General features: G+C 39.6%; 1 protein-coding gene across 5 annotated transcripts in view; it reads right to left on the bottom strand.

Annotated features, from left to right (window-relative positions):
* Positions 1–22,363, bottom strand: part of COL12A1 (collagen type XII alpha 1 chain) — a 137,970-nt gene that overhangs the window by 3,555 nt on the left and 112,052 nt on the right. For all 5 annotated transcript variants that reach the window (XM_060030344.1, XM_060030343.1, XM_060030342.1 and 2 more), the window contains 13 exons: positions 19,540–19,689; positions 18,059–18,136; positions 16,655–16,741; positions 15,073–15,126; positions 13,704–13,799; positions 12,458–12,511; positions 12,041–12,094; positions 7,622–7,675; positions 6,234–6,305; positions 2,792–2,827; positions 2,616–2,682; positions 1,912–2,100; positions 891–959 (listed from right to left, as the gene is read on the bottom strand). In XM_060030344.1, the coding sequence (XP_059886327.1) occupies positions 891–959; positions 1,912–2,100; positions 2,616–2,682; positions 2,792–2,827; positions 6,234–6,305; positions 7,622–7,675; positions 12,041–12,094; positions 12,458–12,511; positions 13,704–13,799; positions 15,073–15,126; positions 16,655–16,741; positions 18,059–18,136; positions 19,540–19,689 (1,060 nt within the window). The remainder of the gene's footprint in view (positions 1–890; positions 960–1,911; positions 2,101–2,615; positions 2,683–2,791; positions 2,828–6,233; positions 6,306–7,621; positions 7,676–12,040; positions 12,095–12,457; positions 12,512–13,703; positions 13,800–15,072; positions 15,127–16,654; positions 16,742–18,058; positions 18,137–19,539; positions 19,690–22,363) is intronic.

Below are 22,363 nucleotides of genomic sequence, written 5' to 3'. Positions count from 1 at the left end.
CGATTCACTAGTGTATGGTAAGAAAATATGTCCTTAAGGAATCACCAGTATGACCCAGTGTAGAACTTTCTTACCAGTGATTCAAGAATTAATGCCAAAATTCCAACTATGTTAATGATTTTATTCAAAGAAAACTGACTTAGCAAGAATTGAGCCAAACTAAAGATATCAGTGAGTTCTCTGGTTTGCTCCCACTGTCTTAGAGGTAAGACTCGCTGCAGGAAATGGCTGTGGTAGCCAAGGCAGACATTCGGGTTGCCTGCTCCACCTCCAGACTATGTGAAGCAGTGCTATTTCTGGATCAAGTGACGCTTACTCATGCTTAACATAAATGTAAAGATTTAACCTCCAGGACTGACCGTGGTTGCAAGGGTCTCACGGACCTTATAACGAAGAAAAAAATTCATTTTCAATCTAGTAAACAAAATGCACAGAACAACTATTATTTCCTTCCAAAACATCAATAAAGAAACTGTGAATGAAATCTTGCAGCGTGTCAGGATTTCTAATGAGAGTATATTTCCTCAGTCTACTAGCGACCTCTTAAAGAATACCAGAAGGAACAGGAAATGACAGCATCCTTAAAGGCTATGAGGCCAAACCAAACAAACAGGAATCCCATAAAGAGAAAACAACAGCCCTCTGTGTCACTAAAACTCAAACCCTCCTATATTAAAGTTAGAGTAAATGCTTAAATAGAACGCACTGAAACATTTTTGAACAAAGAGAACATAAAAATGAGGTATAACCTCCTCTATAACTTCTTGCTAAAATACCTTCCGTGATGGTCAGTATGCCTGAAGCTAACAGGATGAGTTTGTGCATCTCGTGGGGTCGTATGCTCTCTCGGTAATGATATGTTCACTTGTTTGATGTACTAGCAAACCTACCTGAGGGGCCAGGCAGCCCTCGAGGTCCTGGAGATCCAATACCCCTTTCGCCTTTCTCTCCCGGCAAACCTAAGCGAGCACAAAATGGGAAAACACAGAGGGAAAATGATCCGGAAACATGTAGCCTTCATCGGAACTGATAGTACTTGATTCAAGTAATTCGTTTCCCGTAGTGAAAGCAGAACCCAATTTTTCACAGAAGTCCACGCTTTAAGCCAAATTCTTTCTAGACATTTGTGTAATTCCAGATTCATGGCCAAGAAACAAATCTGGCTACAAGTCAGGGGAAAAATTACTTGAAGAAAACAAACACATCTAATATATTATTTTAGAAGCAGTAATTAAGAACAGAAATCTTGAATAAATAGTTACAACTCACTGAAGACGTCTTAAAGGTATCTTATCTTTAGTAGCCCTATCAGTACCTCATCTAAATAATCAGAATTATAGACATATCTACGTTTTCCGCAGAATGTTAGCCATCACTTTGACAAAAGTGAGTACCCAGCATCCTGAAACATCTGGAATCACATAATCCTGTTTTTCTTCTTTTCCTTCAGTTACACTTATCTACCATGAAATTAAAGCCACATAAACACATAAGACCAGTTTCCAGGCCCTGAATAAAGGAACCAGAAGAATTTAGATCCAAAATCTTAGGGCTGCTTGCATTCAGTTGCTGCCCAGCTCTTGCCAGTCAAAACAATTAATAAGATTTTATGCCTGATTCAGTTTGCCAGGATACAGTTTTCCCATTAACGACAGCAACAATCAGAAAATAGCGTTGTCTTTACTGAGCTCTCATGACAAAATCTTCCTGTTTTCTAAGACAGGGATCTCTACAGCCTGCAACTGCCTAAAGAGAAAGACAGGTTCATGGATGCACGGCTCTTCTGGGGCTGTCCGAACAAGACCAGTGTAGTTTGCTAAGTCCAGTCTTCTACATGCTTTTCAACCGGACCCAGCTCCTACGCTTGCAGATTCCTTCCTTTATCCCTGTGCAGCAGTCAGGAATGCCTACCTCGTTCGCCCGGGGGTCCCTGCATCCCTGGTGTGCCCGGGAAGCCTGGCCGCCCCCCAGGCCCTGGTTCTCCTCTGGCTCCTGCGCTGCCAGGGGGCCCTGGAGGACCCGGCGGGCCTGGTTGGTTGCGATTAGAGTGGTAGTCGTTTGGAATCTGATTCAGCATCTGATTGAATCTGCTCATCTGACCTAAAAAAAATAAATAAGACTTATTAGTAAGAAACCCAATAAGGGGGCTACCCTGGTGGCGCAGTGGTTGAGAGTCCGCTTGCTGATGCTGGGGACACGGGTTCGTGCCCCGGTCCGGGAAGATCCCACATGCCGCGGAGCGGCTGGGCCCGTGAGCCATGGCCGCTGAGCCTGCGCATCCAGAGCCTGTGCTCCGCAACGGGAGAGGCCACAGCAGTGAGAGGCCCGCGTACCGCAAAAAAAAAAAAAAAAAAAAAAAAAAACAATTTTCTATCAGACAGAACGTAAGGATAACAGGCTATTATTTTACCTTGGTTTATTGTTTTATCTTAATGCTAGTCATTAAAATATCATTGGCTTTATCTAACAGGATACAAAACTGACAACGTATAAAAATAAGAGCTCATGGAAATAGAAACATCTATCTTTGAAAGTTTATGACACAAACTGCATTTTCCTGCAATTAACTAAAAACAACACACACACTCATACATTAAAAGGAAAAGAAATTTTACCACTTATCAGTTGTTCACAGACTTGTCTTGCAACTGCTCGCATCATGTTCTGGGAAGCAATGTCTCCCTAGTTAATTAAATCAATAAGTAGGATCAGCATATTATTTCCATAGTTTCAGAGTTCAATGTTTAACACACGATATAAATTTGTAAGTCAGATTTTAAGCAATACATACTCTATCACCTTTCTCTCCTTTCAATCCCGATGGACCCTGAAATATAGGAATTTCAGATATGAGAAACTGACAAACATGGTCTAAAATGACTCATGAATGGACAGGATGATGAAAGAGGGCAAGGTCTGCTTTCTAACAAATTAGCAAAATGACACATCACATTTACATCCATGTTACTCACATTTTGTTTGTCTGTCAAAAGGAATCTAATCTGTCTCCCTGTCTCTCTCTCTCCCTCTCTCAGAAGCACGTGTCCTCCAATATAGTGCTGAGTTGTGAATTTTATGATCACCAATTTAGAAGTTATGTACTGTGCATACATTTTATGATGCCATTCACAATACAGGTCTGCAACTGAAACACATGTAAAATTGCCCTTGCTACCATTCTACTTTCCTTTACGTCACCATGGCTGGGGAGCTCAGGTGGTTACTTTAGGTTGTGCATGAGGTTAATCTTGGTTCAGTTAGAACCCATAAGAACCTGTTCTAGTAAGAGCTTTCTGTCAATTCCCTAACTAAATATGTATCTGTAACTCCTTCCAGTGATTTTTTGTGCACTGGGCATGAAAGGAACCATGTGCCTCCCTTATTAAAGGGCTCAATCCAAGTGGTGGTTCCCACATCCAAACGCAACCACAGCACATTTGTCCCTATTCTGTCAGGCCTCTCACTGGCCATTAGAGGATCTTGGAAAAAGTCTTCCTTCTAGTGCAAGAAGTTTTTGTCTTTCAGTATATCTCCAGGCTGCCAGCTGAAAGGAACGCCCAAACCATTGACAAATCTGATGGTCAGATAACATCCCAAACCAAACTGCCTCTTACCGTCTCCAAGACTCTTGCCTGAACGGCTCCAATATCCTCCTAACTGGTCCTCCTGCAACCCATTTGGCCCCTTTTGAGTCTGTTCTCCACAGAGAAGCCAGACTGATATTTTTAAAAAGAAAATTGGCGCATGTCACTCTGGCTCCAAGGGCTTCCCATCACACTAAGAATAAGATAAGAGATCCTCACCATGGGCTGGGTGGTCCACATGCTTACCTGTGCCCAGCTAGCTGACCTCATCTTTCATCCCTCTCCCCTCACTCCCTTTACTTCCGGTGCCCGGGCCTCTCTGCTGTTCCTTCCACGTGCCACCTTCGTCCTCCCTCGGCCTTTGTTCATGCTGTTCCCACTTCCTGGAATGCTGTTCCCACTGCCTGCTCCCTTGCTTCATTCCACCTCCTCAGACAGACTCCCTGACTGCTGTATCTGAAATAGCCCCCTTCCACCACCACAATTACCCGCTAACCCCTTACTCTGTGTTTCTTTTCTTTGTTATCACTCATCATCACCAGAAACCGTATTGTTTATTTACATTTTGGGGTCTATATCCTCCACTAGAATCTCCATGAGGGCAAGGACTTTGTCTTGTTTACGTTTATATCCCCAGACCTTAGAACACCGACGGGCACATTTAGGCACCAAACAAATGGGTGTTGAGTAAATGAATAAAAATATTCCATCAGCAGTTCCTGGAAACATCCACGACACAACATCAGGTGTTACAAGTTAGCAAGAAGACACCACTGGTTCCAAGAGCTAATGACATAAGCTAACAGTGACTGAGCTAAGCTCTCTCCTAAGACCTTTATACTCCCGTCTGCTAGTTTTGGTTTTAGAAACTAAAGGTAAGACAGAAGAGAGAAGAAAAGGAGAGGTAATTTGCTACCTTAGAAGGATGAGGAAGGTAAAGGGGGAAAAGGGGGTAGATAAGGTCCAAATAAATGTTACCAAATTATAGTCATAAGAAAAACTGGAGTTTGCCCTTTGCTAAAAGTACTGGACTCTTATGGAAACATTATTTAGTTTGGAGCCTTTTGTAAATTTCAGGAAATTATTTTTTACACTTACTGCTACTTTGTTCCCATGTGTTCTTTTTTAATTTACTGCCACTCTGAGATTGTTCTAGGATGTAAGATTTAGAACTCATCTTTATTGCCAGTATCTAGAGCTCTCATTTCAAGTAAAGGAAGTAGAAGTTTCTTTCAGGTTTCTAACTTCAGCCATCGATTACATCCGTGATATTCTTACGTTAGACTCTCTTTCAGTCATAGTAAAACGAAATAGAATTCTGAAAGGGTTAACAAGTTCCATGTACTTTTAAGGGCTCTTGTGAAGTTTCTGTCATGATTCATTGAGGAAAAGAAAGTAATACAGTCATATACTAGAGTACACACAGAGTAAGAAGTACACCAGGAGTCCTTTCATCTTTATCCTGCTTGCTTAATTTTATGTAAACATAGAAGGCAGGCCATATCACATGAAGATTCTAAGTTAGTTTGACATTAAAATTTTTTAAGCTTGGGTTTATATAACTTTGGACAATACTTCAGAAGAGAGAAGTTCTGTTCAGAGAACAGCCCTGATAGATGTGTCATTACTAATAATTGGACTTGTTGATCTTTGAGATAAATTTTTATATTTCAGAATTCTATTCAGACAAAAAAAAAACTGCTTAAAATAAATTCATTCCTCATACATACAAATAAGGAAGAGCTTGTAACAAAGAATATGGAGCCCAACAGTTATTACAAATACTTCTGGGTATTTTAGAAGCTATGAATTCAGTTTTGGAGATACTGATTTGCAAATAGAAGATATGCATGATACCATCTCAACTATTATTTTAATCAAAACATCTGATGAAAAGAAAATTAAACTGGATGTAAATTGGAGCAGGGCAGTATAAAAAAGTATAATGGGGCTTCCCTGGTGGCGCAGTGGTTGAGAGTCCGCCTGCCGATGCAGGGGACGCGGGTTCGTGCCCCGGTCCGGGAAGATCCCACATGCCGCGGAGCCGCTGGGCCCGTGAGCCATGGCCGCTGAGCCTGCGCATCCGGAGCCTGTGCTCCGCCATGGGAGAGGCCACGACAGTGAGAGGCTCGCGTACCGCAAAAAATAAATAAATAAAAAAGTATAATGGTGGGTGAGATAAATCCTTTTAATTCTGGGACTAATGTTCTAGCAACCTCAGCGCAAGAGAAAAGAGCCAGCAGTGTGGCTACAGGATACTGACAAAGGGTTAACTTCTGCAGAGCACCCATGGAGGCGCTATGCACCATCATGTACTTTTCTATCTTAAGCTGCATACCGCTCCTAAACAAAAAGAATGATTTTGCTGACCCAGCTCTGAGTGTTTATTCAGTGCAGAAATATGTGTCTTGGCTTATAATCCCATTCTCCTTTTAAAGAAACCCTATGACCACAATTTTCATCCCAGAATGTTATAACTTAGAGAGAAAATTTTTAGAACTAGTACCAAGTTAAAACCATGGATTTAGCATAGCTTCAGCAAATGCTTCACACACATTACAGCAGAGATAACATAAATATGCCACAGCCTTGCAGTCTCCTCATTCATGGCCACAGTGAAATGACTAGGCATGCAAGCCGTCCACTTACTGGTCTGCCGTGGTCTCCGGGTTTTCCTGGTTTCCCACTGGGTCCTGTGACTCCTGGAGAGCCTGGGCTTCCCTACAACACAGGGAAGCTTACCATCAAAGAAGAATTTCATCTAAAGTAAACTAGCAAAGCATGGCTGGCTTTAAAAGCTTTTAGCACATAATCACATACTAAGGAAGAACAAAATCAAATTTTAAGATAACACGGAGGAAAAAAATCTTGAAAATTCCCATTCAATCTTTATGGACTATATTTAATCGGTTTCACTATTCACAGACTGTGATCCTAGTAAATTGGCTGCTAAGTGAATTTGCAGAAAGCAATTCCTATTAGTTTGTTTCTATTAACCAAACCAGAAAACTCATCAAAAGACAGGAGTGAACTCTGGCTGGGGAAAATACTGAGAAGGTAACTGGGCACCACGTGGTGGAGTTTCCCCTTGTCTCCTGGGAGTTGTATCTCAGCCTAGAAACTCACTTTTTCTTTGGTGCATTCAATAAAGGGTGCCTCCTCTTCTATCATATCAGCACCCTCTATCCCATCAAAACCGTAAGAATTTCTCCCCGTTCCTTTCAGCACAGCTTTAAGACATTTTAGCAACATTTTTAGTAAAATATTTATAATATCGCTAAGTCAATACATTATGTCTAAAGCTAAAATATCCTTAAAATAGAATCATCAGATTTTGGTAAAACAATCCTTTATTCATCAATTATGTAAATTTTAATATCTGTAGTAAATACTTTAAATCAAAGCTTATTATACATTTTCAACTCTACTTGAGAACATCTATATTAAACATAAATAATAAAATTATTTTAACATATGCTCTCCAGTCCTCATATACAGCCAGAAGCCATGAAGAGCATCCCTCACCTCAAACAATGTAATTGTGATCTCACCTGGATGCAGGTATACAGACGCTTCTTTCAAAATCATTGGCTTCAGTATTTTCCCCAAAGATCTTAATTAGAAAACCTACTCGGGTAAAACTTACTTCCTCTGAATGACTTAAACCTGTTCGGTAATTAATGTCCTTAAAATTCAAATATCATAGGCTACGGACTCTTAAAATTCTAGAACAGGAAGTAACCAGTAAGGTCATAAAACCTACCACTTAACATGGGCATGGAAGGAACTGGTTGGTTAGGGATATTTTTGTTGTTTTTCAAATATAACTTGATTAAACAGAAAGACTCTATTTTAACACCTCTGTTTTCTCTAGCCCATTTTGATTTAGGAGAATAAAAACAAGTAGCTCCCTCGGCGGTGTGCCCCCCAGCACAGATGGAACATGCCTCAAAGGTCAGGTTACCAGGCTCTTCCCTAGCAAGCGGGGCTAGGGGTTTAGGGTGGGGAGATAAGAGTGTCACCTATTCCATTCTTACCGGTGGCCCAGGGGGGCCCCTAGGTCCCATTGCTCCATCTTTTCCAGTAAAGCCCTATTGTAAAAATGAAATTAATTATAGATTAGTGAAATAATGACCAAGTAAAATGGAAAGACACTAGACAGGTTGATAAGAGTGACAGGTGAGGGATTTGACCCAACTGCAGGTAACCTTTCAATATAAAGACAAATATGCCAAAAAATGTTTTCCATTGAAGTTATGCTTTTTATTGAATAATTCATTTCTATACTCAATTATATAGTTATAAATATAAATATAAATCATTTTAAGAATCAATCCAGTCTTCTCCGAAGAAAGCAGATTCCTTTTAGGAAGATACTCACGTTTACTTTTATAAGAGTGTAAAGAAGTCTAAAGGAAGACTAGCCCTTTCTACCAAAAAGTCAATGTTGACTAACTGGCCCAGGAAGGATCAAAGTAAGATGAAGGGAGTGTTGCATCACAGAAGATGCAGGAGGGGCCAACCACCTGGTTAGAAAACCCCCTTCCTTGTTTCCTAAGCAACACCAGACAGCCAGGGCAGGGCCACTGATGCTTCACTCCTCAGGGATTTCTCTCCTCCCCTCCAAGAAAGAGGCAAAACTATCTTAACTCCTCCACTCAAAAGAAAGGAAATCCTCACTCAGTTGTTTTATCGGTCCGTCTCTCCTCATCTCACAGAAAGGCCAGACCCAGTCAGGGTTGCAGTGGGAGAAGGGATCTGTACAGAAGCACCGGGCATCGCTGAGCAGCTTGCGTGGTGCCAAGTGACCTCTGCCTGGAATGAGTCACTCGCTGCCCGGTTAGCATTCATCCCAAGTACAGAGCTCTGAAATCCAGCCAAGGATTTCTGAGTCAGGTCGTTTTCTGTGTTGCTGCATTCCTCTGTCAAAGGAGATTTTTGTCTCCTTGGAGAATATGTGTTAATTTTATGCATATTCTGGGATTCTAGCGCAAATCAAGAACATTTGGATCAATACCTCCATTAAGTATCCACACTCCCATTGATTTTACAAAAGAGGAAGTTTAAATTATTTCTTTAAAATTGTGTTAGAAATATTCCACCCCCTGCAAAAAAAAAAATTTTTTTTTCGGAAACTTATAAACATTTCAGACTGTCTTCTGGAAGATCTAGGCCTGCTTAACAAAATGCAGACTACAGGTTCATCTCATGTAACATCAACACTGCTTCTGAGAGCCACTTAAGAAGCAGGAATGCTCGGAGTATTGCTTGGACAGTTCAAATGGCATTTCTACCATCTAAGTTTCCTCCAGCTGCTGTAGAAGGTACACTTTTTTTTCCACTTTTTTTAGGTAAGTATCATATCTCTGAATAATCCTCCTTCAGTCATCCTAAGAACTTCCTGATCAACCATTTTCTCTTTTTTTTCTAGCTTTATTGGGGTATAATTGGCAAATAAAAATTGTATGTATTTATGGCATACATGTGGTGTTTTGATATATGTATACGTTGTGAAATGATTACCGCAATCAAGATAATTAACACATGTATCACCTCACATAGTTATCATTTTCTTAGGTAGGAGAATAGTTAAGATATACTCTATTAGCAAATTTCAAATACACAATATGGTATTAACTATAGTCATCACACTGTACATTAGATCTCCAGAACTTATCTTGCATAACTGAAACTTTGTATCCTTTTTAAAAAATTTTTTATTGGGGTGTAGTTGCTTTACAATGTTGTGTTAGTTTCTACTGTACAGCAAAGTATATCCGCTACACGCATACATATATCCCCTCGTTTTTGGATTTCCTTCCCATTTAGGTCACTGCAGAGTACTGAGTAGAGTTCCCTGTGCTACACAGTAAGTTCTCATTAGTTATCTATTTTATACATAGTATGAATAGTGTATATACGTCAATCTCCATGAAACTTTGTATCCTTTGTCTAATATCTCCCCATTTCTCCCTCTTCCCCAGCCCCTGGCAACCACCACTGTACTCTGTTTCCGTGAGCTCAACTTTTTAAGGATTCCATACATTAAGTGAGATCATGCAGTATTTATCCTTCTGTGCTTGGCTTATTTCAGCTGGCACATCCTCCAAGTTCAAGGTTCATCCATGTCGTTGCAAATGACAGGATTTCCCTCTTCTTTAAGACAGAGTAATATTCCATTATATACATGATATATACATATCACATTTTTTAATCCATTCAGCCATGGATGGACACTTTGGTGTAACCAACCATCTTCTTTTAGAAGAAATACATATCTAAGTTGGGGTGAAGCAGATTTTATTCTGATGGCCTCAGAAGGGCTACCACTGAGCCATCTGTAGCACTTTGTAGTGTAATTTTTTTTTTTATTCTCCATTTTCAAAACTGTAGCAGTTATTGCTGCTTCCCTCCATGGGAGGGTGGCTGAGAGGACCTATGGCTGCTTTCACAGATATACTGCATGTCATGCCTGCACCTGTGGCTCTCTTGCTACTTTCTGACAGTCCCCAGAGCTGTGCCTCATTTGAAAATCATCTGTGCTGAAGGCAACCCATGCCTGCTGTTCCTACCACCTCCGCCTTGGTAACATGTCTTCCTCACCATGGTCCTTGGGTTTGCTCTCCTCAGCTGTCTTCTCTTCTCTTCTACCACAGGGTTCAACTTTCTTTCTTTCTTTTAGTGTTCAGCGGCGATGCCTGCACCCAAAGTCTAACTTTCCAAAACTGTTTATGTTCCCTCAGCTGTGCCTTCTACTCTCAGCACTAGCAGTAGGAAACTAAGTGGTAGGTCGGCGTACAAGACTGTGATGGAAAAAGACAAATGATTTCCTGAAGACTTTCCTCAGCCTCAACACGAGAGTCCTGGGTGGCGTCACCAGGACTGGATTCACAGGTTAGAGCTAGAAGAACGCAGTCCTTTCCACTCCCTCACTTTTCAGGGACACAGCGATGGCAGCGGTGGCTGCCTGACTGCCAGTTCAGGAGGAATGTGTTGATGGGATGGCGCTGGCCACCCAGCGAGTCTGCACAAAGCCCGCACTGCATGATGGGCCCAACAGGGCTTCAGTAGCAGCGGCAGCAAGAGAGGCAGCCCATCATTTTTTTTTTTATTGGACTATCGTTGATTTACAACATTGTGTTTAATTTCTGCTGTATAGCACAGTGCTCAGTTATACACACACACACACACACACACACACACACACACACATATATATATTCTCTTTCATATTCTTTCCCATTATGGTTTATCACAGGATATTGAACTATATTCAATGTGCATCATTACTTCCTGATTGCGGAATAGACTGACTTGTCACCTTTGCAATCTCACCATTGTCCTTTATTGTAAAATAAGAATTCCAAAAAACTGAAGTGTCAGTCTCAAAAGAGTCAGAAGAATATGTATATAGAAGTACCACTGGGTCCCAGACTCCCAGAGAATACAGTTTTCTCTTTGACCTCACTCTCTCATAAACTCAAGAGTAGGCATTGGAGCAAATAACTTTCACTGGCAAATCATCCAAATCTGGACTTATCTGGGCAAAATCTTTGCTCCATCTGACTGACCCAACTCTCCTGCCCCATGATGTCAGGGAGGCATTAAGGGTAACAAATCAATGCCTTTAGTGACAGCTATTATAGCCCTGGCCCTCTGAGACCCTGCTGCTAGTCCTGTGTTTTAACTTGATAAGTCAGAATCTAGACAACTCTCAGACTGTTGTCTGGACCAGAAGATGCTGAAAAGTCATTAGTGCCTTGGTTCTGAGCAACTCTAAAATAGTTTATTAAAGCATTCGTCATCTCCTATGAAAGCAAATTTTCTGTAACATTGGATTAGAGCACAGAAGCCATGTTCACTGTGCTTCTCATTTACTTGTCCTAGAAAAAATTGGGTCTCCTGCACCGATTTCATCATAAGTCAAGAGCAAAACTGAAATCTGCCACAAATGAGCAAGATGCCTACTAGGTTCCAGTCGGCTTTCCATCACAGAGGCCTACAGGGGGTACCTGAGTTCTGAAGGTGTAGAAAAGATGTCCCTGACGGCATAGAAAGTGCCACGGAAATCAAGACTATTCTTAGAGTTACGTAAAAGATGCCTCATGACAAAGATTTTAATTTTAGGATTCAAAGCAATTTGCTAGGATTCTTGAATCTCTCTCCAATGAACCAAAATTCCTTTTAGGGACTTGTTTTTCCAAATATGATAAAAGAAAAAACTTTTCCAAAACTAAAATTCTGACAACTCATTTGAAGTCCCACCATTTTGTTTCATAGACCTTGAGATTGACCTGGTATCGGTTGGTCCGCTGATACTAGCTTTTCTGCCTCCCGTGAGATGTGTGAACTCTGCATTTCCAGCCATGCAAATTGAATTATGGGGGGTTCTTAATTAATAGGCAACAATGTGATATCATTTCCAACATCCTTACAGCCTGCCCAAGAAAACTTACTCTATCTCCTGGAGGGCCCATTGGTCCTGGTGGGCCAGGTAATCCTGGGGTTCCCTACACAAAAGGAAACAAACAAGTGAAACACTGTAATTAACTTCTTGTGTGAGAAAAGGGATTTGTGTTATTCTCTAAGGTGTTTGGGGAAAAAATGCAGGGGGCTCTGAAAGGAAACAGACACTCAGAAGCAAGCCCAGTGCCAGCCCAAGAGGAAGATGCTCGCTCAGTCATCAAGCCCAGACCTGACTGAACAGCACAAGCTTGAAGACTAACCAGGCAACGGAATGGAAATGACGTGCAGCACACGGCCAGGCTTCTGCTTTGCTGCTTAACCTTGGCTCACCTTTTGAGGCACCACAAGGGCAACTATGCAAATAACACTTGACCAGCAAAGAAAAGGCCGCGTGAAGAACAACTCACCGTCCGGCCTGGAAGTCCCGGCTCTCCAGCATCGCCCTTCATGCCCTGGCGACCCTGGAGCAAACAGAGGGAAAACAGGTCTCAGGTGTTTTACAGAAATTAAGTGAAAAGGAAAGACGTGAGCCGTTCCTGAAATCTCTGTCACTTCGTAAATCCAGTGAAGCATATTTGTGACGGGAGGTGAATCAATTATTTGGGGGACTGATGTTCACTTTTTAAACTACAAATGCTGTTATAATTTCCACTTATCATGTGATGGGATAATTTTATATAATCATGGGAGAATATGTCTCCTTTGAAAGAACCTAATTGAACATAGGGATTTTCATAGAAATAGAAGTTGAAGGGAAAACTTTTTTATTTAATATATTTAATTTGGCGCTCATTTTAATAGATATTCAATGAAACACTGTAACATAATTTTGGTCTTTATAACTACATGCTAGAAGACACTTGTTACACAGGCAAATCTGAATTAATTAAAGCTGATAAACTTCATGTAGTAGCAATAATAAGAAAAGGTAAAAGCCCTAAATCTCCCTTTTGGACATAAGAAGCTAAAAGTTAGATGCATTCAACCCTTTTGAGTGAAAAAGTCCTAGCCCTTCAAATGTTTCATTTCTAGTGATATCTGATACAGATTGGTTTTCCTCTAAATGCCAAAAGGATGTATGTGTCTTCTATTATGGCATCTTTAAAAAGGAGTTTAGGACTTAAAACTATGAAATTATCTGTATTCTTATTCATTACTGTATGTTTTAAAGTATAGAAAAAAGTAGTTAAATAAAATATGAGCCTTTAAAGATAAAACACCTCTTTATAAGTTCAGATTAGCATTTGGAACAAAAGGTAAACATGTTATTAAAAATTTTTATAGAAGTAATGATGTAGATAAATAATGCAAGCTTGCCTTGAAGTCATAAACATTAGAAAAGAACCCCGGGGCTGCCACAGACTCAAAGCAGTATCAAAGCTTTCAGGATGTTGAAGGATATTTGCATTACTTAGTAAAAAAATTTTTTAAAGGTCAAATAATTAGCAACAATTTTCCCTACACAGTTACGTATTATTACATACAGTATTTACATAGCTGAAATTACAGTCATAGGAAGTCTTCTCAATGACTAAAATTTGTTGAGTTCTCTGAGAAAACATTTGAGTTTGGCGAAATAGAATAAAAAAATGTTCCAGTTAAACTCAACGTTAATCCACCACCCTCATTTCATACAGAAAGCTTTGTGCTTACTTGTTCTCCTGGAATAGAGAGGCCGTTGGGTCCCTGGGGGCCTGGCGGACCCTGGGGACCGGGAGGACCTGAATCTCCACGAGGACCAGGGGGGCCCTAAATACACGGAAGAGAAACAAGCACAAAGTCATGGAATGCCCTTCCAGTGCCTGTCTTCATAACTCTAAGACACCAATCATATAATCTTTGCAAACATTTTACAAATCTATCCATCTATAAAAACATGTAATTCCTTTCTTCCCTTTGCTACTTTCTTCCCTTTGCTACTCATTAAAAGAACAACTGGAAAGTACAATAAATTCACAAGAGCACTTATATTTCCAAAATTCCTATTAAAAGTAGGTTTCTAAAAGAAGTAAAATACATTGAATATAATATATTCATATATTTATAGTCCTAGATTCATTCAGAGATCAAAGCTCAAAATTCACTGGATTTGGGCTTCCCTGGTGGCGCAGTGGTTGAGAGTCCACCTGCCGATGCAGTGGACACGGGTTCGTGCGCCGGTCCGGGAAGATTCCCACATGCCGCGGAGCGGCTGGGCCCGTGAGCCACGGCCGCTGAGCCTGCGCGTCCGGAGCCTGTGCTCCGCAACGGGAGAGGCCACAACGGTGAGAGGCCCGAGTATCGCAAAAAGAAAAAAAAAAAAAAAAAAAAAAAAAAATTCACTGGATTTGATTTCTTTTAAGCTCGTCCTGATTTCTCTTAGACTTGGGCTTATTTCTGGAACTAACGTATGTATAAGTCAAGCAAGGAAAGAGCAGATATGTTCACTCTATGCTGGAGCTTCTTTGCAGTGTGTCTAGGTGGAAAAGGCACAAACTTGGAGTCAGACAGACCTGGGTCAGTCAGCACCCCAGCCTCACTTTCCTAACTGGGTTAGCTTATCATTAGTGATAGTATGACAAAAACTACACATCATCTTCATAATATATTCCCCTAAGAAGCTTCAGTTGTCTTATGGAGACCAGTATGGAACCGGTAGAAGGGGCTGGTGACCTGCCATGAACGTACATGTGGCTGCTCAGCTATTTCTCTGAGACAGGTGAACCGTCCCCAGCAGGACCCTGCTCCCTGTGGGGTCTTCCAACTGATGGCCAGGTCACCCCCTCTGCTTCCCCAAGTGACAGCAGAGCCCTTAGGTGCTTCTGCAGGTTTCCCATGTGTGATTCCTACATCAGTGAGATGCCCGGTACATTCTTTATCTGGCTAGCCTAATCCATCATTTTGACACCCAGAGACAAGACAGAGATAATTATATTGCCTAAGGCACACTAAACTTGAATCAACTTGCTCAAGTTGTAGAAATTTGAATAACCAGACTTTAACATACAGGTGAAAATAAAAATGCACTCTAAAATATACTTACAATTGCCCCACTGATACCTCTTTCACCTCTGGGACCTTTAGCACCAGGTCCTCCCTAAAATACATAGTAAGAGTACATTTTAGAGTGAACACAGGAAAGTAGGAAGAAGTTGATATATAAAAGTTGCTTCGAGAAGCAGTGCATTCTCCAGACAATACAGTTATTTATAAAATATGGAAGTAAATACTTTATATCCTACAAATGTGTGGGGAAAGAGAATTTCGAAACTTTGTACATTCTAAGGATCTCATTTTTACATTCTGAACTTTTCTTAATTGTTAGCAAATTTTGAAGTTATTTGAAAATTTGAGGTTTACTGGGAAAAAAACAAGCATTACTTAAATACTATAGTTAAGTATTTTTAAGGAGAAAAATCTGTTTTGGAATTATATGAATGCATTCTTCAGGGAAAATAATATGCAAAAAGAATCTCTCAAAATCTCAGAACATGTAGTTTAGTAACAGGAATTCAGAGACCACTGAACAAAGATGAAATAAACATGATAGTGAGATCCAACAGTGTTATCATACAATCAGAGGGAAAAAAAACCCTACTTCTCAAGAACATCTGAGTCACATCCAGCATATAATTTTATGATTACAAATATAAATCAGGTAAGTCACTGTTAATTGCAAATAGTCTTATGTTAAATCTTGCTTTGCTCTTTAATATCTTTATTTTATGTTTTGCTTTAGGAAAATTCACATCACAAAAATATGTTTACAAAACCATCAGGACCACTGGTAATTCCAGAGACATTTTGATTCCGTATATGTGGAGCTAGTTTGTAATTAAAATCAATTTACATTATTTGCTATGACCCATGTATAGTAAAATCTGGTGTTCTGAGGCTCTCTGAACTGTTCGTATGTTAATTAACCATTTTCTTCAAAGAGTTCAATAGAGCTTAAAGGTATCACTTCTATTCTGAAAAACCAGCCCAGGTCAGATGTTAGATTGACTAAATCGGGGAGTCCACATTGATTAATGAGACACATGAGTGTACTCTTCAATGTTTTGCATTGCATTTTCTTGGTCTCCCCTCCACCCATGAATAGACCTGGTCAGTCTTCCCACTCAAGTTATTCCTAACACCAACACTTTCACCCAGAGTTTATGATATCATCACATATGTATATTATCCTCTATGTTATTCTATGATATGTTTGCTAATAACATACACATATGCTAGGCTCTAAACAAGTTGTTGTTGGGCCAGCCTCTCAACCACGGCTCCATAACATACGTACGAGAAGCGTCAGGAAACAAAGGAATTTTCAAAATCAAGTGATTACAGAGAGAAACCCAAATTCATATCTTTAAGAGAAAAGCTCTTGAATGCTAGCCGATATCATTCATTCTTGTGTGGCTAGAGAAATGTGTTCAGATGTGCTCAAATTTTCTGCTTGATTTACTCCACTTCAGATCTCAAAACACGCTACAAACATGGTGTGCAATGCAGCTTGTTCTGCCCTAGAACACACCAGTGGCTGGGAGCTTCTTACGCATGACATACCGGCCAAAGGGTGACCATGCCCAAGATTTACCAGGAAAAACTAGAGGAACTATTTGTTTCCTTACCGCAGGGCCTGGTGGTCCTGGAGGTCCAATGCTGTCCTGCGTACACGTGCAAGCATTTGGAAGACTGGGGCATTTTGCTTCATCTCTCTGAAATTTTGAAAAGAATATTTATCTATGAATTGATGGTAAAAACAGCTTCCCATCCCCCATGCTCACTAATCTTATATACACAAGGGAATCTATTTCCCAACTTGAAGAAATAATTTTTAGCTATGATTACAAACAGTCTTACATTGAATCTTGCTTTGCTCCTGATGTCTTTATTTTATGTTTTGCTTTAGGAAACCTCACACAACAAAAATATGTTTACAAAACTATCATCAAGACCATTGGTTATTTAATCCAATTTTCTCTAGTCTGGCGTTAGGAAAAGGCTGAGTATCTCAGATATGGAGGCCCATTTCCTTCAGAACAAAATCTAAACTCCTTTCCAGGCCTACAGGGGCTTACATGCACTGCCAAGCAGCAGCACACCACCTTGCCCCTCCCACTGCCCTTCACTCTGCCCCAGCGCTCCCTCATCCACTTCATGCTTCTCAGATGTTTAGGGCACCTTGCCGCCTTAGGGCCTTTGCACTTACAGTCCCCTCTGGCTGGAAGTCTCTATCTCCATTATCCACATTGTTTGTCCTCTCACTTCACTCAGGTCTCTGCTTAAATCTCCCCTTATCACTGACGGCTGAGGGTACTCACCTGGCTGTCTCTCCCTGTATCCTGGCGTGTTTTCACGCAAGGATTTTTCACTCTATAACGTACTGTATACCTACTTGTTCATTCCTCCTCTCCCCCTGCCTTTCACTAGAATATTCCCTTTCACCGCTGTAACTCCGGCACATAGGATAGTGCCTGGCTTACAACAGGTGCTCGGTAAGTATCTGTTGAATAAATAACGCATCCTCATCCCGTGGGTACGTGCAGCTCACTGTTCGCCTAAAGCTTCAAATCCATCAGCAGCATTCACCTTTGTAATTATTACAACCTACACAGATACTATGGGTAAAAGCCATCATCTTGAAAAGAAATATGGTTATTTCTACTTAGATATCCAGAGAGGTGATGGCTTATCCTGTAAAATGCTGGTATTTTACAAGCAATAGGAAGGACTCTGCAATAAGTGGGTTTATCAGACACACTGATTCAGCTGGACTTTTCTGACTATGCATAACCACCCTGGCTGGCAGGGAGGATTTCCAGATGCGGTTCTCTACATTCTTGACTTTCGAGGGAGGGGTCCCCAGCCTGAGCTGTGGTCGCTGATGAGCACACACACTTTGCGTGTCCCTGGCTCCATCCTGGAGATGCAGCTGCAGAGGGCTACTTGCTCTCCCAAGCCATCCACGCCCACATCCCTTATTCCTCGGGGACTCTTAACACCGCCACAGAATTCCATTCTGTTTTACTTACCCTGGAAGGAATATCACAGCATCTGTCTCTACTGGTCCACACTGGACTGCAGACAATATCAAAATTCTGGATTTGGAACTGCAAACAACCAACAGCAACATGAGCTAAAGATGCGTGAAAACATTTCATATTAACGTTTCCACATTTTAACCTCTGCCAACTTCTCACAGAGACGCTCCTGAGGGAACAGGCAATGAAAGCAATGGGATCCTTACCTCATAAGAACAGAAAAACCTATGCCTGAGAGAAAGCGATAGTGAAGCAAAATGCATACGTGATATTCCCACTTCTGATCCACTTCCTTGGCTAAAATGAAATGTTTGATTGAGTTTTGGGTTTTTTTAAGAAAACATTTACTTAAAAATTAAGAATGTATTTAATTCTGAATTTGAAGACTACACACATTTAAATCAACTTTTAAAAGTCCACCCTTGCAGAAAAGTAACATGAAAAAAATATATTCCTCACTTATTCTAAAATTGATGCCCTTCTTTTCATAAGTTCTTACCTAGGGGCTAACTGATAATTTTATGATTACCTTCAGCTTAACTATTTCAATATAATATATATTTTCTATCTTTCTACATTTAAAAAAATAGAGCTCTTTTGATAAAGATTGTTTAGCTGCAGCCATTCTTTTATAAACTAATGTAATTGTTCTATTTAAATATCAAATCCAATATTCAATAAATGATTTTAATCAAAATTATATTAAATTTGCACTCTTTGGTTCTACATTGTGGAATAAAAATTTCACTTTTGAATCAAGAAGAAGAAAATCCTATCCGTGGAAGAAAGCTACATTCAGTAAATGCAATTTTAAAAATAACAGAAGCCAAGGCTATTAGTCTTGCTTTTAGAACAATGTTATTATTGGTCAACATTTAATATGAACTTAATTAACCTGGTACAGTGAAAACCTTAGGTTGAAAATTTTACTACTAAGTAGCGTTGTAAAAGGGTTGGCAAGCCCCCGCCTCCAACTTGAGCCAGTGACACTTGTGAGTGAGGGGTGGCTGACCGACTACACTCATCTTCCTTCTGAGGCAGATGTGACCCCCCAGTGAGGGGACAGCAAGTCTGTGACGGTCACAGCCAGTGTCCACAAATGCATGGTGTCCTGAGTGCACACATTTTTATTAACAGTTACGACCTTTGAAGAACAAAAAATGAATTGGTTTAGATTTCACTGATTATCCTGGCAACTATCTGTGTTGTACTCTCCAGTTTGATTCAGTTTCAAGTCGACTACATGATGTTCTCTGGTGCCTTGACAACTTAATTTGTTTCTAGCAGTAAAGCCCATTATCATGTTTTGTCAGTAGCATATTTTCTCAGTGTAACTTTTCCAGCCTTTCAATCTAACCAAGAAATAAAACAATTTAAAACTCACCGAGGAAGAAAACTTCACTGATTACTTTTAAAAATGTCATTTCAATCTTAATACAAGATACCAAGAAAAATAAAAATGTGTTACTTACCGTGGCTGATTTCCTCTCCCCTTTAAGTAGTTTTCCAAGAATTTCATAACCATCAGTTGTGATATTTCCAGCTTCCCTGATGTCCTTCTCTATAATTTCATAGCAGTCAATGTAAATCTTAACACTTTTGGAGGTCACTACGATATGAACCTAAAAAGATCATTTGTTTCCATTACAAAATTTCTACCCAGAACAACCTGGCTCCTACATATTTCAGATCACAGTTTTTAAAAAATGTGTTCTTAAAGCTATTCTCGTCCCAAGTCAAGAGGCTTGGACTAAAAATCCAAGCACCAGGTTGCCGTGTCAATGTCATTTATTAACAGCGTCAAATTAAATGAACCACTTAACCTTTCTGGGTCTCAGTTTCCTTCAGCTATTATACACTTGCATAATTTCTTATTTTCCCCACTCTGTACTCTTCCTGAGATGGCCAGAGATATTGTAGTAGATGAGATGCTTCTGTAAACTATAAAGAGCTATTCAGAAAAGAAGCAGACTCAACAGATGTAGAGAACAAACTAGTGGTTACCAGTGGGGAGAGGCAAGCGGAGGGGCAGGATAGGGATACAGCAAAATAGGGGTAGGGGACTAAGGGGTATAAACTATTATGTATAAAATAAGCTACAAGGATATATTGTACAACACAGGGAACAGAGCCAATATTTTATAGTAAGTATTTAAGAATAAATTACAAAAAATGAGCTATTCAAATACAAGTAAATAAATCATTAATATATTATTATACTCAGGACAAAGGAGCCTCGAATGTCTTCCACTGATTTCGCTAAATTCCATTTTTAATTTGTTAGTCGCTAATCCCTGCCAAACAGATCTTACACACCATGTAGATACCTAACATAGGAAAGAGCTGGCACGTGTCTTTTATAGAGATTCAGCTCTGGAAATCAATAGATTCAAGATTCAATTTCCTTATAAGAAAAGAATCTTGTTGATTTAGTTTTTTATCTGATACTGAAGACACTCAGAATCTCAAAAAATCCATTAGTACGGATAATTAAGAAAACATCTGTATTTCAGTCATGTAAAGAATGGCTGTGGGTAATCTTTGACTTTATAGTTATACTCATAGTTTCCACTTATCACAGCCCAAATACTCAAGTAAGCCCATGATGATTACTTTGAAAAGTTTGGCTCCAAGTTAAGGAACAGAAATTCCCTTAAATGCTTTGAGTAAATAAGCATAAGACAATCTCTAGAGATTTTTTTAAGCAGTAAATATTTTTTTCCACATAGAATCACCACCAAAACACTAATTTAGTGCATCTATAAGTGGTAAGTATGAATTATATATTGCTTTTATATAAAAGTGATATATGGCTTACTAAAAATAATTTTAAATACCCCTAGGGCAATCATCTAATACTAAATTCAAGAAGAACACCATACAAACATTCCCAAGATATTTATTATCTAATAAGAACTAAAACTTATTTGTTGGCTCTTATATGAACAATCTGAGAAGCAAACATTCACAAACTATTTGAAAAATCATCGTATCCAGAAAAACTATTTCAAAATCAAAACTTTCAATTTTTGAAACAAAGTTATTCCAAATACACTTGTCATTCAATGCTAACCAGAAAGAAACACATGCTAAAAATATACTTTGCTACAATCTCTTCAGTGTGTTTCATTGCATTTTAAACACACGCATAATTACATTTCAGAGCGGCTTTTATCTGGAGACCATTGTCCCAAGTATTTAGGGACTCTTTCCCAACTGGGAAGGATTGTTGGTCACAGACCAGTAGAAAGAAATAGGAACACTCTTGTCAACTCATCACCCTTCCCAAGGTCTGCCATTCCCTAAAGCCTTATTTTTCATCTATTCTGCCTCTTTGTCGCATTACAAATTTCTCTCTTGAATCTATGTCATCTGTTACAATTATCCCAAGTATTTAGGGACTCTTTCCCAACTGGGAAGCATTGTTGGTCACAGACCAGTAGAAAGAAATAGGAACACCCTTGTAAACTCATCACCCTTCCCAAGGTCTCCCATTCCCTAAAACCTTATTTGTCATCTATTCCACTTCTTTGTCTCATTAGAAATCTCTCTCTTGAATCTATGTCATCTGTTACAACAGGATGGAGACATAGAAAACGCTTCAAGAGAATTCTCCAGAAGCAGTAGTTGTCTGCCATTCCTTACTTAAGCTACCCCCATCTCTCCCAAGAGCCCCCTGTATGTTATTCTCACTAATTTGCTGCTATCAGAGAACTACTTGTTCTTATCTCAAGGATTGAAGAACTTCAGTTCCCGAATTACATGGAAAATGAGAGAAGAGTGTTCGAATCCTTGGATCAGTGGAATGTAAGTAGCCAATAGTGATCGCACTTGGTACTTGAATAGATAGGATAAATGAGAGTAGGTCAGAAGAACCGTGTGGGGTAATGAAGGAGGGAAAACAGTATAATGAAAAAGTAGAGGAGGAAGTAAAAACAAAGAGACATTATGCAAAAAGAAGGTAGAGAATTTGAGGAGAAAAGAACACTTGTGAGAACAGGAAAGAAGAGGCATTATGTAAAACCTAAGAATACAAATACCTCTCTCTATAAAGCCAAATTAAGAAGGGAATGTCAAAAAATAATTATCTTGATTTGCAATAATTAATGACTGTCACTCTTGACCTCTTCAAAATACTGCCTTATTTTGCTCAGTAAAATGAAGCATTCAATGAAAGTTGGAAATTAATAATAGTTATATTATTAATAATAGCTCCTAAACGGTTATCCGTTGGTTAATAGAGGGCTGAATTTCTAATATCTTCAGTGGGTATGGAAGAAAAATAAAATAGTCTTT

This window comes from Delphinus delphis, chromosome 14 (assembly GCF_949987515.2).
Source record: "Delphinus delphis chromosome 14, mDelDel1.2, whole genome shotgun sequence".
NCBI lineage: Eukaryota > Metazoa > Chordata > Mammalia > Artiodactyla > Delphinidae > Delphinus > Delphinus delphis.
This window is presented reverse-complemented; position numbering and strand designations above follow the sequence as displayed.